This window comes from Eutrigla gurnardus (genome assembly GCF_963514095.1).
Source record: "Eutrigla gurnardus genome assembly, chromosome: 21".
Lineage (NCBI taxonomy): Eukaryota > Metazoa > Chordata > Actinopteri > Perciformes > Triglidae > Eutrigla > Eutrigla gurnardus.
Window position 1 is genome coordinate 9,500,876 of NC_139932.1, and position 17,880 is coordinate 9,518,755.

The following is a 17,880-nucleotide window of genomic DNA, read 5'->3' on the forward strand; positions in this document are numbered from 1 at the left end:
AAGGGGCTAATACAAGCCTACCTGTTTTTTTGTCTGATGACTTCCACACGTAAAACCCTTCCTTCTTTGGTTTGCATGCAACTCCACTCACAAATCCCTTAGTATCCTTCGCTGACCCTTTGCGCTCATTTTGTGTTGCTGCCGTCCACGGTGCGATCAGATCAGTATTCATTAATCTGCTTTGCGCAAATGATGAACTCTTAGTGTGTTGCTGTTGACACAGAATTTGGACTCTTTGGACTTTACTTGGGAGGATGAGGCCTTTGGCACATCCTGCCTTGTTTCAAACAGATTGGATGTGGAGGTGGTGGCATGCGTTGCATCCCATAATACTGACCAAAATATGAAGGTCACAGCAAGACTTATATTGCCACACAACAATACTTCAAGGGGTGTCAACACTTTCGTCTAAACCTAATGATGTACTTTTGTAGTGTTTTTTTTGTTTTTGTTTTGTTATAACTGCGACTGAAAAAAAACGTGTCGATGTAAGAGTGCAGTTTAGTTTAGCTGAAGGGTTGAACTTCAGTTCGAAGGCGGCAGTGAAGCTGGATCTAGGGCTGTCCTCTGTGGGCTGGTTGCTCAGGCCCTTTTATTGTGTTTTATGGTAAAATATTGGAATTTTGGGGAGTCCCTCAGTTCACATTGTTGGGAGAGAAGGCACATTATTCGGGCTTGATGTTGCACTCTACTTCAGTACAAAACATTGTCTGCAGACATGAAAGGTGATGGTGAGAGAGGTCAGGTTTAATCTGGGGGGATTTCACTGCACGTTTGCCAAGGCAAATTGTTTTTGTGCAAGCTTGCCAGCATAAGGCTTGGTGACCTTTCAACATGCCAGTGTGAGATTGCGCTAATTTCCAGTGATGACGGCAAAGGCTTGAATGCAGCAGGATAATCCCAGCTGAGTTGGGTGAGCATAGGAGCAACACTTATCCGTGATCTGCCACGCAATCGCACCAGAGCTCCTCCTCTGTTTGCCAAGGTGCATTTGTTGACGGTGATGTAATCTTGTGCGATTGGTTACTCGTCCAGATGATAGTTCAAAGCACATGTATAGGAACTGTACGTCAAAGACAAATTAGACTGTAGTTGAATGGACGCATGTTTGCACACGTTTGCATACAGTCCTAACAAGCTTAGCTGGTCAGCCTAAGGTGATTTTGCTTCATTGCATGCAATTATCCATGCCTTTTATCTTTTAAAGTCCTAAGATGACCACAGAGCTGAGCTGAAATAAAACAAGTGCCCTTTTAACACTTTAAAATCACGACCCATTCATATTGTGCACCTATTTAACTACAAAAATCTATGTCTTTGTATTTTTATACAAAAAAATCAAATAAAACAATATCATCACATCCATCCATCAGCCTATTTCAACTTCTGCACAGAGGTAGAGAAGGTCATGAGCTTGTCCAATCCCAGCTAAGATACTACCACGATCAAATCACGTTTCTCTGAATGTTATGTCCTGCCTGCCAATCCTGTTTCACTTGGAAATACATCACTGTACGGAAGCTAGAAACTCCCGAAATGCCTATTCAGCCTGACTTTAACGACAGCGGTCTCCTTATTTACAGACAAACCTAATATTTGCTCTTGAATTAAAAGGCATATAATGCCTTTTTGAGCTTATAGTCAATTAATGAAGACACATGTCCTTGCATGTCTCTCAGCATAATGCAGTTAGCTGTCAGGCAACTGACAGTTACAGTTACTTGGCTTGCAACTCAGGCTGTTAAGCAACAGGACAGCAGCTTGTAATCTCCACACTAAGAATGTACCTCAATTCAGCCTCTCTACTACTATTGCAGCAGTATAAAGGGTTTGGGTGCATCTGTGCATCTTTGTATTTGATTTAAATGAAATAAGTTGTGATTTGATAGAAACAGTTACTGACTTGCACAAAAACAAAAAATAAACGGAGTAGCCTATCGTTCCAGTCTCATTACAACACAAAAGTTGTTAATAATGTGTGTCAAGATCTAAAATTCAATAGTCCAACTGTGGAAAATGGTGATTTAGGGCTTCACATATCTCCGCAAGATGGAACTGAAAGCAAATGTTGGCTAGCATCTCCCTGAAACACTAAGGAGAAACACATGCAGAGGAATATGATAATGCTCATTTCCTGCCAGGCGCTTTGTGTTGGAGCCAGCTATGTTAATTATACAACGGATTGTATTTGTGCTGCATGGGTTCTTTTTGCCGGATCGGCTCCAGTCGATGGCTTTGCTGAAATCCACTTCATGACTTTAAAACATTTGGAAGTGTTTGCATGGCTTACTGCATCCAGAGCTGAGAAAGAAAACTGTGTTTATGGATAATTATTATGTGGAGAAAAAACAACAGGTTTGGCAGCGTAAGTGACTTTCCAAGACATTTGTCATTTCCAAACTTGAACAGCCACAGTTGATTTTTCTTGGTTCATTCATTTCCAGGCCTGATTTTTAAAACTACTGCAAATTGATTGGATGTGTCCATCAGTCAATCAATGAGCCAATCAGTCTTGATCCTGACATTAAGCATCCTCACTCATAAAATAAAGTCTTTCTCTGACTGAAAGAAATACTGCATGTTACAACTGAGACATTTTACATTAGCCTTTCAGAGTCCTTAATTTTCAAAGGTTACTTCACCACCTTCACCTGCAAGTTCTGACACTGAAGCTAGTAAGAAGATCAATCCAATCAGATGTAAACCATATAGAAAATGCACTGTCCAAGCCTTTCACCCCTCCTTTCTCAAACAGATTAAATACTTAAGAAAGAAAAGATCATCTTTACCTGCTCCTCCACCTGCTGTGAGTGGTCTGCATGCAGCCAGTTGTGTTTTGCTTCGGCTTCTCCAATGAATAGTTCTGCTGCTTGTCCCCAGTGTCACAGTCTGACCCAGTAAGACTTCTACTGTTGTGGTTTGATTCCCCCAAGGCTGCACCTTGGACACCGGATGAACCGAGAGGATGGTGCATGTGTTGTTGGTGGGGGGAATGACTTGATGTGAGTTGGGTTGTCCTTTGAGAGTTTGTGTTGCCTACTTTTCTGCCAGCCCAGCAATTTTGTCCGCCTCTTTTCTTACTTTCTTTGTATATTTTTTTTCTTTCTTCACAGTCATCAGTGTGATGTTAAGTGTGAAATTGCTGTCACTCCACCCAAATTAACCATTTGGTCTAAAATGGAAGATTTGCACTTTTTTCTGATTCCTCTGGGGGTGGGGGGGTGCACAGACGTTTTTACGACTCATTTCAGCTAACAGGCCTTGGGGTGAGTTTACTAGGCTGTCAGGTGAGTTTATAGAGAAGCTTAGAGGGGTTTCCTCTCAGACATTCACACCAAACTGTTGATAGGAAATTTCCCCCAAGTCTTTTGTACTTTTACCCATCATGCCTATATAATCAGTGACATCACTATAGGGAACTTTTACACCTGGTCATGGCCAGAAACGGCTTCTCAATACAACACTGTCCACTGCAAGAGCCCCAGCCTACTATTAAAGTTACCATTTATAGATCTGTTGGCAACATAACCTTAATGTTAATATGGCACACATGATTACCAAGAAAATTAAAAAATGGCCCCTCATATGAAAAACGTTGCTAGCCCCTGCTCTTGGGTCTATCTGCCATTAGCTCGGCCCAAAGCTTTGGTAAAGATTTTAAAAAAACGATTGGATAGATTGCTGTGAAATCTCCATACAGACATTTGTGGTTCCCAGATGATGAATTCAAATTACTTTAGTGATCCCCTGACATTTTATGAGGTTGTTTTGTGGAAAAGACAACTATGGTCATGCCGTGAAATTTGGTACACACATTCATGTCCCTCTCAGGAAGATGCTAACATGCTAAACTAAGCATGTTAGCATGCTGCCATTCACATTTAGCTCCTTACGTTGGTGTTACTTAGCCATTACTGCTCTTCAAGTATCTGTTCTTGTTATAAAACTTATTTGGCATTCAGAGCACAACACAAAAGAAGAACCTTTGAAGATGGATTATGTTGATGCCTTTTGTCAACCCTCCCCATCTTCTCAGCCCGGCCGTGTGCGTGTTGGCATTAAGGCCACAGATGGGACATCTGGCGCCGGAGTCTACACTTTTGGGACAAGTGTGAGAAAAATACAAATGTGCAAAAGGTGGGGAGAGAGCTTGAATTAAAAGAGGGAAGGGAAATATCCAGCAACAATTTGGAGAGAACTGAAAAGTGTCAGTGTGGAGGAAAATCCTTAGAGAAAAGCACGTGAATAGCATGAAACAAAGAGATAGATGAGCTGGAGATGGTCTGGACTGAAGGTGGGTCTTTGGAGTTGGGCTGCCAGGCTGCAACAGCTAATTATACTTTCACTCACCGTCTCAGGCAGGAGGACGTCAGGCTTAAGGCTTTATAAAAGGACTTTATTGTCTAGACATGGGCAGCAGGAGCTCCACTCGGGATTTAAATAAGGGCGACCCAGGAGGAAGAGGAGGAAATTGTCCAAGATTGAGAGTAGGTACAAACGACTGTATGAAAACATGTGTAATGTGAAAAAAGCTGTTAAAACAAACATGTAACATGTTGTAATGGTAGTGGCAGTGAGTAGACTAGCTAATATTTTTTGCCTCCTGATTTGTATTGGATGACATGGAGAAGTGTTGGGTGTCTTAATTACCTCCCAGCACCACCAAGAACGGCAGCTCCTGACTTTCATTTAATATAAGTGGGTCAAATTTGTAGTAAAACTCAACTTTACAGCTGGATCCAGTTACAAACACCTAGCAGGAATCAAACACCCACATCTGGAAGCCATTTACATAATAACTATAAATGCCATGACGCTAATCAACTATCCTACCAATTTTGAAAATAGTGTCTGCTCTAATAAGGACCTCTTGACTCTTGCGCTGAGAAGAAGCACATGTGGAACACATCAGCCAGGATTAGTTGGGCTCTTACAGTTTTACAAAGCACTGTTGATACTGTAAAAAGAAGTGACGAGTTAATGTCAAGTAATACGCCCAAAGAGAGTGACCGTGAATCTTTGTTCCTGATTTATTATCCGCAGTGTCAGTGCATTAATATATCACAAGAAAGCTCTTTAGAGGATGTAACAGGGTTTTAGTGCAATTCCCTGAAATGATGACTGTTATCTGTCTTGTCTTTTACTGTATACAGTGAAACGGTGTATACTAGAAATTGCGTTTTTTTCTTTCAAATTATTAAGTCCAAAAACTTTTTGGAAATGATCCTGAAAAGCAGACTGTTTAAGCTTTTACAGCATCCAGAGCTTTTTGTGATGATGTGGGCACAATGTGGTCCACTTTGGTGGGTATTAATACTAAATAATACAACTTGACATACACAACAGCTTGTTTTGAGCTGCAGTTCAACACACAATATCTATAATTTACCATGTATAACTGCGTTTTAGTTATAAATGTCACATCTGTTAATGAGCTCTTGCTAAAAACATCAACATTAATTCCATTTAGTGATTTATTCAGCCTTCCTGTTAAATTGGACGTTAGCCCTTTTGAAAGATGGTGCAGAAACCGAAAGGAATGTGCTGATTTTTAAGTTTTATATCCCTCTGGCACACCATGAAACACATTTCGTCTGATCATAAGCCGAAAACTACCTCACCACTATGAAGGGTAAAAAAAAAAAAAAAAGAAATCTCGTACGAAATACAAATTTGTATTTCTAATTTGGTTTGAAGTGACCTGTTGAGATGCTAAACAGTGGAGAAGAAAATTGCTTGGCTATGGGTTCCTTTTCAGGAAAAGACGTTTTGATGAACACCGCACGAATCATTCTTAAATACGGTTCAGCAAAGAAATCTTTCGACGGAGTGTTTTTCAGAAACAATAACATTTATCAATTTTCACCACAAGTGAGCCTGACAAGCCAAATATGCAGAGTGAAGTGTTACTGGAAACTGTATGCTGGGACAGTCCGCTTTAAAGACAACACTGACTGTTTGTATTGAAGCTCCACAGGGAAGCTTCGTCAAAAGAAGAAAGCACTTTCCAATGATCATGGGATACTTGTGGTTTCTGTCTGAGACGGTCGGAACGGTGGATTTACACAGAAAATATCTCAAAGCTGCGGTATTGTGCAAAACCCTGCAACCCCTGCATCCCTTCAGGACCCACAGTTGTTTTTTTTTTTTTTGGTTTCACATTGAAACATGGGACAGAACAAAGATGAAAGGTTCTCTATGTACAGTAAATACTATAATGAATGACAAAGGAAATTTGGGGGATACAAGCTACAGACGAAGACCACAAGGAATAGCTCTCTGCAACAGTTGGGGCCACGAGTGTAAACAATACAGCTGAAGCTCAGTAACAGGCCTCGAAGAATAAATAAATGCATCCTCCATCCGTCTTAAAAACATTTTTCACAGGAAACATTATGACATTATCGCAACGGAAGGAAGGAAGGTGGTAGCAGCCAAAAATGACAGTAGTATAAAATGTGAGACAGGCTGCTTACATACACAGGACTTAAACCAGGAGACTGGTTTCCCAAACTGTTGTCGTTTAAGTTGCATTGGTTACATGTGTTTTCCTTGCGTGTTTCAGTTTACGTACTTATCTTAAGCCCAATCACAAAGTATTTTCCAAACCTAACTAAGTGGTTTTGTCACCTAAACAAAGGCTCAACCCATTCCATGTTTGAAATGTGGCGTTAAATGACGCAAAAAAAACCCCCTAAAACGCATGTGTTGTGTTGCTACTTATGTGCCTTCCCATTAGCAACTAATTATGCCCAGTCTTAAGTGGCTGTGGACTGCAGCATGTATCATTTCTAATGTTTATTATTCATCACCTATGTGTTGAACCATTATTGAATAAGATTCTTAGTATTCTAAGTTTGGGTACAGTAATCAAATCAGTGCAGAGATTTGCAGAGAATACCAAAATGTTCTTTACAAACATATACTGTTCATGGTTTTATTACACTAGCCAAATGCAATTTGTGTGGCCCAAAAATACAAATTTTGCTTATTTTTCATCGGCAAATACATTTAATATACAAGGCCATCCTTAAAAATAATTACATGTATACTGAGTCAAATAAGACGGCTTTATCAATTTGTTTCCAGACATACTTGAGATTAATTGCAGCAGGCTTAAAAAGTGATATCATACAAATTTGTTGGAAACATAGTTTATTCAACTGTATTTGATTTCCTCACAGCAAATCCAAGAGCAGTTACCGAGTCAAAGACCACATAAGAAATCACGATAAAATGGAAAAAAAGACAAAATATGATATTCTAATAACATAATTTCAACCAACATGACACTGCCGCCAAGTTGACTTTGCAAGGGCAAGAAGCATTTATCCAACATGTTGAACAACAACGTAACAATGAGAGCAACTTAACTGCAAAAAGCTGTAGTTTATTATTAAAGAATGGTACCATTGGTTGCATGCAAGTAATGGAAATGTATACAAATCAGCAATGCACATCAAAGTGGACAGCCAGGAATTAGGTAACGAAACAATTTGACTTGCGATTTCTAGAATACATCATCCCATCATCTAAAGGTTTAACCATAAACCTTTCTTTGCTGAAAGATGTGACTTCTATGTAACTGCTATTTTGCATGTGTTCATCATTTCTCACATAAGGCATTATACACTGAAATCTGAGTATGCAGTCTTTAATCGCTGGTCCTTTGCACAGCAATGGAATAATTATTGTACCTAACTTATCCTAAACATGCTAAACATTGGAACATACAAGACGGACAACAAAATGATGACTGATGACTGAATTGAGACATTGGAGCCATTGTTTACTCCCTTGTGTCTGCATTCAATACCATCAAATGCAACTTTGGAATGTTTAAAGTGTGTGTTTTCTCAATAAAAGCATGTGAATGCTTTTTATCCGTAGAACTTTTGGTCCTTTTTATATAGAGATTTTTTTAATTATGTGTTTCCTTTCAATTTTTTTTTGCTTTTGTGTTTATTTGAACAATGACAAAACTCATCCATGTTTAGAGCCAAATGTGTAAAAATCTAAATGTTGGATGAATTTAACAATCTATAGCTTGCCTTGCGACCTACTGCATCGAAAATTTGCCCAGCTCTTGAGTCATTCAAGATATATATATGATTGATGAAGATACCCTTACAGTACCTCAGATTTCCAAACTACTTATGTGCAAGAACATGTGAGTACTAGGACAGGAGAGATATTACATCATTTAAAATCCAGAAGGCTTTGGGCTGAGTTGTGTCATGGTAGTGGAGAAGGGGGGTCATGGAAAGGCCATAGATTTGAGGGGAGGTCCTTAGTCAAAGATGATCTCTAAGACTTGGCGCAGGCAGATGGAGTAGTCATGGGGCATTTCGTGTTGCGTGATGTTGTTGCCATCCAGACGCAGATGCTTCAGGCGGGAAAAGTTGATGGATGTAACAAACTTGCAGAACCTTGACAGGTCAATCTCTACAGAAAATCAAAAGTGGAGAGAAAGTTATGGAAAGACTAAATTCTCAAAAGTCATCATGTATTTTACAGTCATTGTATACTGAGGGTCAATGGTACCCTGTGGAGTTTTTGACCGGTAGTACAATTGCATATGATACACATTCCTGTGGTTTCATGCAAGCAAGTATGTAAACAATGCACAATTGGAAGTATATAAAAAAGTTGGCTTTGCAAATGTTTTATGAAGAAGGAAATGTGACCCTTTTGTCATACATGTGTTTTGGGGATGTAGTCACAACATTAAAAGATATCCACAATGCACCTTAGAGAAAATAGACCAATAAGACATTCAGAGAGAAAGATTCCCATTTGCCACTCACTGTTGATCTCGTTGGCCTGGAGGTAGAGTTGCTCCAGTTGCTCGTTGATCTCGGGGACGGACTGCAGCTTGTTGAAAGACAGATCCAGCTCCACCAGCGTTGTCACGTTGAACACGCCAGCGGGGAGGCCGGAGTCCACCAGCTTGTTGTGGGCGATCCTCAGGTACCGCAGTGAGGGCAACTTGCTCAGGTATCCTGCTCCAACACTATCTATCTCGTTGTGATCAGCGTAGAGGATTTCCAGAGAATTGGGGACTCCAACTGGCAGCTTCTTCAGCTTGTTGTTGCTCACATCCAGGGACAGCAGCTTCTTCGGCCCTTTGAACGCTCCCCCGATGCCATCGGTGGTCAGCTGATTGAACTGTAGGTTAATGGAAGTCAAGTTCTCCTTGTCAGTCAAGAGTCCAGAGGGGAACTTGGATATCTTGTTGTGCATCATCTTCAGCTCATCCAGGGACTTTGAGGGAGGGATGACAGGCTCCGTCAATTCATTGTTGCTGAAGTATAGCTTCTCCAGGACTGTGAGCTTGTCGATTGTGCCCTTCTCTATCTTAGCGTTGGTAATCTGGTTGTTGTCAAGTACCAGCCAGCGAAGTCCATCAGTAACGTTATCAAATACTCCTGCCTTGATCTCTTCTATCTGGTTGTTCTGCAGGTACAGGTACTTGATTCCTGTTGGAACCATGGGAACAAATTTGAGCTTCCGGCTGTCGCAGTACATGGCACTGGGGAAGTTGACTGGGCAGTCGCATTCTCGGTCACAGTTGGGCCCTGAGGGTCCTAGCATGGAATAAGGCTGGTAGTCGTCCTCATACTGGCACAGGGCCACGGCAACCAATATGGCCAAAAGGGGTACACGGAGAGTGATCATAATTTCTGTGGAGCCAACAGAAGGGAAGGAGAAGCGGGGAATAAGATGTAAAGGTTATAGGGGTCAACAGCAACTAAATACAAATAACAAATGAGACATAAATGGGTTTGTTTTTGTTGAAAGCGCCTAGTAAGAATTCTTTTGGCAAAATGGCTCAAAGGACAAAAGAGCTATAAAACACAATAATCCCCAAACAAAATCCATCAAGAGTTCTAGTCAACCCAATGGGAACCAATGAGTCCAAGATTCAATTCTCTATATCCACATCCACGGGCCACATCATTACAGCTGCATTTTGCATCAAACTGCATTTCTCCCAGCACCACTTCATCCATTAACTTGATGTCTAAATAAACCAGCAATGAGAGCAATAATGCAACACAGATGACGAGGGTGGCCAATATATGTGCACATGCATAAATGGTACCCAAAGTTAGTTTTGTGAATGAAACACCAAATAAATGTGTTTTTCATCCTTTTTTTCAGAAACAACGAAGCAAACACACAGAACAATGAATTATAACCAGATATAAAACTGGTTTAGGATCGTGACTGTACAACATCAAGCCTGCAGATGGTGCAGAACCAGAATGATTCATTCCAGACACATGAAAAATGCAGATAGGAACTGGATCCAAGTGCAACAGATTGTTTCCCAAAGAATCTTTGAAACGACACTGCAAATCTGTGTAAATGTGCAAGATTCAGGCTAATACCCTGTTTTCTTCAAACAATATGCAAATCTTAAAAGTTCTAGCAGTTATTTTTTTTGTTCCATGCACTGGTAATCCTCCCTTCACTGTTGTAGCACTAGCCACTGCCCAAAAGCCGAGCAATGACAGCTGACAATCCCATCCGGGTAAACAGAAATAAAGAGGACCAAACAAACAGGAAATCCCAAATCCGTGCTTCCACAGACAAGCTTACCTGTGGTCGTCTCTCTTTGTGTAGGTAAGAACAGTGTGGTGTTCAAAAACTGGAGGTCTCTGGAGAAAAATACAGAGGGAAAGAAGGAGAGAGGGGGAGGAGAGAGAGAGAGGAGGGGGGAGATGGAGAGACAAAGAGGGAGGAGGGGAGGCTTCTTCAGCAAACTGGAGTCAGGTCGTCATATAAATTGAAGGTGTCATCAGTGAAATTTTCGGGGAGCATCATCTGAAAACTGCTGTTAACTAACCAAGAGCAGGTGCAACACGGAGTGGTAATAAAACACCACGAAAAGGGATAAAAACATGTACGACACTCCTTAAATTACCTCTTTGTTCTAATGCGTATCACCTTTGCAGACGGCCACTTCTTCTGGTAATTGTCCTCCAAAACAACAATCCAAAAGTATATGTGCAAGCAGAAACCTCAAGCGCGAGTTGGGGAGGCTGGTCATGGAAAAAACTCTAAAAGAGTAGAGGAAGCTATGTGTGGAAAAATGGGAAAACGATCTCTGGCAGCCATTTAATCCAGACGCCAGTTATGAAGAGGAATAAATTCACCTTTCAAGCTGTGAATGAGGCTTTGGAAAATCTGACAAAAAGGGTTACGAGACGGCCAGAGAAGAGTTGCATAACACTTGACGCAAACATTTCTTCTCCTTTGTTTTTACCATGGCACGGCACTGTAACGGATGAAATCAGACCCAATTAATCACATATGTTTTTACAATTATTTACTCTACTTTTCATTCTTTTTCTCCTGCACGAGCCAATGACAAGACAAATGACGCAAATGGACAAAGGGTGGTGTTCCACTCATCTGATAGGTGCGGTTGAGGAAGGGGGGATCAATGGCCAAATGTTTCTCCCATTTGCCTGTCGGACGTCCATCACACCATCCCAGCATGCCGGGAATTGACGCCTGGATTCAATTGGTCGCAGTGCGGTCTGTTACTCTACTCTACATACCTTTCGTAGAGACTACTTTGGACAAATTTCTCATGTGTGGAAAACGCTCATACCTCAAATTCTGACTCATGATATCTGATTTGCCAAGTTATTTCTCCCACACCAGACAATCAGTGAAGCCGTCATTCAACTGCCTCGTTAGAATTATTATGTCCTCGCTTGCATCCGCAGACTCGGTTGACTCACAGAAGCAACTTTTTTTTTGTAAGAAATAACACCCCCCAATTTCATTGATCTAAAAAATATTTTTTGGTAATTTCAAAAATCATTTTTGTTTTTATGTTCATTTCAAAACTCACTAAAGCACTAAATCTTTGTCTGTCTCTGTGTTCTTTATATATTAACAGTTCATCTGATCTACTTCACTCTTGGTGGCTGTATTGCTGTAATGTTGAAATTAGTGCATGTCAACACGTGATATGTTCAACATGAATACATTTTGATAAAAAAGCATCAGTGCATTGTGCAGCTGTGGGGGCGGGGCTCCAAACAGCCCCCCCCCCCCCCCACCCGCTCTGAATGGGTGTTTTTCGCGAGATGGTCATGCCAAGAATGGGCACCGTGCTAGTACATTTAAATCTTAGTAAACGTGGTGAAGTGGGTGATAATCTCACGCAGCACTGAAAGTAATTTGTGAGCTATTTTGTTTTCATGGTCTCCTACATGCATTTTAACCTGAAGAAAAATGAGGCATGAAGGCAACATCGAGGGTTGTGTTGATTGGCCAGAAGGATGCTTTTGCAGACTCCCCATGCGTCTCCAAAATCGGTGGATTCAAATTGCTTAAACTGTGGTGAAATGAATGGAATGTTCCTTTTCAATATAGATGTGGAGAAAGTGTATGGAAACAGTCTGAAGGCCAACATTAATGGTTTGTTATTTGAGTAGTATCACAAAACCTCAGTCATCAAAGCAAACTTCCTGCATCTCTCTGGAGCAAATTTCGGCCTATTCAGCGAAGCTTTATTTTCTTTATCCCTGCCTGATTTCTCTCTTGAGAACTTTTGTTTCTGAATAATAGATAAGACACTCCATCGTTTTACTCCCTCGTGTGTCATTGACGTTCAGTGATAGATGCCTTTAGAGTCAATGCTCCAAAGGCCATGTGAGCAAGTCATTAGTTGGGTCAATAGTTTAAAACCCCTTAAAACACTTTACACAGGCAAGAAATTCAGAATCCACACAAACGTTGAAACCCACTGAGTTCACTCATTTCAGTTTATGTCCTTCATATTCAGAAGATTCAACCCTTGAGATCGTTCGAAAGGTCGTTCATTAGAGTTAATGAGCCACACCTGGTGTCACACAGGCTCATAGAGCACAGGTGCCTCATAATGAGTCGCTCTTTTCTCCGCGGTCTGATAACACCTTTCACGTTCCATCTATTGTTGTCAAATTATTATTGATCAGAGCCATTTTAAATAAAGAATCATTCTAATTTTATATGCACAAAACAACCATTGATACTTGGTGTCGCTGTATTTTAAAAGGCAAAAAATGGACCATCCCCTCAAACTGAATAAAAACAGCTTTCCATTGGTCCACACACAGTTCACATTTGTGCCTTTGTCATGAGTAACATTTATTTCTTTGAGGTTGATGTGTTTTTTTACCACCGGTACTGGCAGTGTTTGTGTGCGAACCCAGACTTGAGTTGTTCCAGACGGCAGGCTGGAAAACAGACAATTTGCTTTGTCACCCGAGCTTCTTCCCGTCCAGCGTGTTGATGTCTGCCGTATGCTCTCACATCCTTTCCATTAGGCCAGATGGCAGACGTTGGCTTCCAGCGCCATTTTCCTAATACTTTTGTTTGTACTTAACTGTAACTTGTTTAATTTCCCCCATAGCAATGCCAAGTAATGAATTATATTACAACATAAATTCACGGAACAGCAAAACATGGATACAACTGTTTCTCATGCATTGAAAGTATTTAAGGGGACGACCCAGATAGATTTAGATCTTTGGAGTAGACTCCGTCTGCAGCTCTGTTTAGCTGCTTTCAGTCTTAGTTGAAGAACAAAAACAATAGTTTTTTTCTCAGTTGGTGTCCTGTTTTAAGGTTCATTGAACCATACAATTTATTTTCTTTATTTTCAAGTTTCAATGAACTAAATAATTAATTAAATATTTTTCTAGCTCATACAGTGAAAACTTTTTGTGTATAAACATTATGTTCTGTTATTTCACTTTAACTGTGTCCCAGAAGTTATAATAATAAAAAAGATGTGACATATTTTGTTTGTTTGAAATGTTTATTTTATTTCATATGAGTTCCATGAAAATGGCAATGTTCCAGATTATGCCTTATTTTTGTCTCCAAGAGGTAAACTCAACAAAATCCTCAGATAAGAGAAACTAGTTTAGCCTACATTCAATCCTCTTTTTGCCCTTCATCTGTTACAACGTGTCCGTGGCCTTTAACTGCTACTGGCTGTGTTGTTTTGTGAACCAGAGTGAAGCTGTTCCAAACTGATTTTATTTATTCATTCTCTTACAGTCCGTTCCTTGTAATAATGTCATGTGATGGATGACATCCTTGAACAAAAACGTTAGAGATTTGGATTTCTTAACTAATAAACCTACTCCCGTTTCAAGTCTGATTATTATCATCCTTTCTGCAGAGATTGAGTTTTTGTTCACAGCAAAGCATTTTTCTTATATCCTCCAAGATCGTATGGTTTTTCAGGGAAAGAGTGACTAGTCAGGAAAAACTTGCTGGTTGTTGGGTCAGTAAACACAATAATTTTATTAATAAATCACACAGGCTGTCTCGTTAAATTCTCAAAAAATTGTCTACTACTGCAAGTACATTTATGACTTTTATTCAACATCAACACAACATAATTTTGTAGTAGTCTTGTGTGTAATTTCTGTTTTCTCAGTTCATTTTAGCTGAAAGTCACATTCCCTCTGAGTTGATTGGGGGGGTTATTCAGACCACCTGTTGTCCAAAATTAAGAATTGAGTGCAGCTTGGTGCTCCAGAAACCTTTGAGACTCCCTGCTGTCTTTTGCTTTTCTGATTGAGGGTGATGTTTGACATTCTGAAACATAGAGGGAATTAAAACGAGACGTTTCCACGTGGGTAGACCTTAGTGCTATTAGTCTGGGAGTTTGCCATAAGTAGCTCTGCTCACACTGTGCTGTGTGGCGTGAACCCTGAACTCTCCCCTGAATACGACCTGAGACTTACGATCTACAGCTTCTGCGGAATAAATATTTTATAGGATATAATGCTAATTTTGTCCAAAATGATGGGTGTTACTCCTGCGTAGCCCTTCAGTAGTAGACTGAACATATAACAAAATGCCCACATAGGATAGTTTGTTGTGGGTGCAACTATCCATAAGGCATAATTATTTTTACCAGACTTCCTGAACACACAAGCTGAATTTGCTCACGTTTGTAATTTTTAGGAATACATGTGTGACAAATCATCATTCAAGAGTTTTCTTGCTGTGTCCCAACAGTTTAATATCTATCTTTTGTATTATTATTTTTATTAACAACTGTATTTTCACACTGACTTCTGTATTTCTGGAATCTTCTTTCTTTTGCTGGGTTATTGGTTGCCATTTGAAAGAAAAACTTGCCTGACAGCATCTTATATAAATCTATATCTCAATACATGATATGAGCACACGAGCAAACAAAGCAAAAACTATATAACTAACTAAATACAAGTGCTCTGACAGTACACAGGATGGAGATCCGAGCAAGAGTATTAGCAAACAGGGATATTTTTGGACCTTGGCACAGACACACAGAGGCTACTAATAAAATCTCAGACAGCACCCAGACACCACCTTCTGTTCCTACCATGTGGCCGTGCGGTAAGCACTGCACTTGAAACCAGAGGGACTCATCCCCAGGAAGGCCGACGGATTCCCTCACCTTGTCGCTCATGGGCTCAACATGTGCTGCAGGAACGAACAGGAGCCAAAACCTGCTTTACGCAACAAGACCTCTGCTCCTGTGCGTTCAAATGACTGCATTTCACAAATCAACCTTTTTCTTATGATCCCAAAATCCAGGGATACAACTGAGGTGTATTGTTTCCATATAAAAGCTTTCTGCACATAATAATAGGGTTTAACACAGTGTTGTGGCGTTGAAAGGAGGATTTGATATCAGACAGGTATAATCCCAGGCATTTGTGGGTACGTTACCTTCGATTAATTTGGATTTGCAGATTGACGTCCATCTGCATGAATGTGTAACACATCTGCTCTTCGGCAAGATCTCACCAGTCTTTGCTTTTCAACACAGTGAAGCGGCTCAGCTTACGTTGGTTACATAAGCGCCACTTCACACACACACACACACACACACACACACACACACACACACACACACACACACACACACACACACACACACACACACACACACACACACGTGCATGTGAAAACACTCACACTGCACAGTAGGCCTATGTGCAAATATGCTCTGGATTAAGTCGTTGGAAATGGATTTGCACACAACTGATTTGTTTTACAAAGTAGGCCTACTTCTTCTCAAGCTTTTTTTTTTTGCACATTAACAAGAACCTTGCAGACTACATGCACCAACACACAAATACTGGCAACTAGCCTAAAGCAATATGTCTTAAGTGCTTCTGGTCGAGAGAAAATAGACGTTCCGGGGTTGAGAGACTGACAAAGAATATAAAATGCTCTACTAATATCCGCCACATGGGGGCAACAGATAGAAGTACATTCACATTGCTGTATTCTGACTCTGAGGTGCTGGGATGAGAGCCAGAGCTCAAACACTGATGCTTTTCAGTCTATCCTTGTCCGAGAAAAAGACCAGTCATATCAGAGGGGGAGGATTTTGTACCAATCATAACTATGAAATATTCTTCTTTTCATAGCTCATTTTTTTTGGGAAGGCTGTCTACATTATTTCTAATTGAATGCCACGCAGTCCGCATTTTAAGTGAGGGAAGACATTCTATGGAGGCCCAAAGATGACAACTTTGAACAGTTTTTTGATCAGTTAAGTTGATGAAATAAATGAAAAGTTATATACTTTGTCAGTCTTAGCACATATTCTATCATTTATCTGCTTCTACAGAGCATTCTATTGATCCCTCACACTTCCCATTTTTGTTGTTGCTGATATGATAATAAGAATTGTTTGAACCACGTGTCTAACATTAGTGGCAAATCAATAATAGAGAAACAGAAGTGTGTTGAAAATAATTAAATAACTCTTATTGTGTGTCAATTCTAAGAATCCAAAATGCAGCACAATGAAAAATTGTTGAAAGTCAGAAAACTATTCTTATAAGCATTGATCATTGCATGCTGTACACGTTGCTTCCAGAGGCAGGAGTCTCAACCACCATTTTATTTCTTTAACCCAAATATTCCCATTACAGTTTCTTAAATGACTGAACGACTATAAATCACTGGTGGCTCAGATGCCAGAAATGGTCCTTGTGCAAATATATATACAGTGTGTGGTATGTGTGTGTGTGTATGTGTGTGTGTGTGCATATATATATATATATATATATATATATATACCTCAGACCATAGAACGCATAAAACGCATCAATAAGGGTTGGAGGCTGCAGAAGTAGCTTGGAATTTATCTACCATGAGATGGATTTTCTTTTTTTAACCTTCTTTAGACCCTCCACCCAAATGTTCTGACTCCCCACGTGACCTGAATGTGTCACGAAGGCTTGGTGATTCACATTGTCCACCCACAGCAAGTCTGTTATCGAACCTGCTGGCCCTGGTGGAGTTTGCATGTTCTCCCTGTGTCAGTTCGATTCTCCTTGGGGAGCTCTGGTTTCCTCCCACAAACCACGGAAACGGTGGACTGGAGACTATAAATGTGTTGTCTGTCTATTTGTGTGTGTGTGTGTGTGTGTGTGTGTGTGTGTGTGTGTGTGTGTGTATAGAGGCATATGTCCTGTAAATGTATACAGTACATCCTGTGATGCACCCTGACTCTTGGCCAATGCATGCTGGGAATGGCTCCACCCCTTATGAGCCCTGCACAGGATCAAGGAAAAACAGCATGTATATTATAACCTAATCAACCACACAATAAGTACTGTATGTTGTCTCCCAGTGGTAATATAATTAAATATTTTATTATAAAGGAAACTGAAAGTTCTCTAACATTCTCACACCCAACTTGTCAAATACCGATTTTTGGTCAGTGGTCAAAGCTTCAAACTGTGACGCTCTAGGTTCCCTCTCTAGTGTCAGTTATGGACACACCATCTACTCGTTACATGTCTTTTCAAAAATAAACCCTCATATTCACAGGAAGTTAGGTTTAGGTAT

At 40.3% G+C, this 17,880-nt stretch overlaps 1 protein-coding gene across 1 annotated transcript; it reads right to left on the minus strand.

Moving 5' to 3' along the window:
* Window positions 1-7,138: 7,138 nt before the first annotated feature.
* Window positions 7,139-10,991, minus strand: lum (lumican). The gene is made up of 4 exons (XM_084038361.1): window positions 10,931-10,991; window positions 10,606-10,664; window positions 8,808-9,683; window positions 7,139-8,445 (listed from the first exon to the last, which is right to left on the minus strand). The coding sequence occupies exons 3-4, from the start codon at window positions 9,676-9,678 to the stop codon at window positions 8,291-8,293; spliced, it is 1,026 nt and encodes a 341-aa protein (XP_083894487.1). The 5' UTR covers window positions 9,679-9,683; window positions 10,606-10,664; window positions 10,931-10,991; the 3' UTR covers window positions 7,139-8,290.
* Between the last annotated feature and the right edge of the window lie 6,889 nt (window positions 10,992-17,880).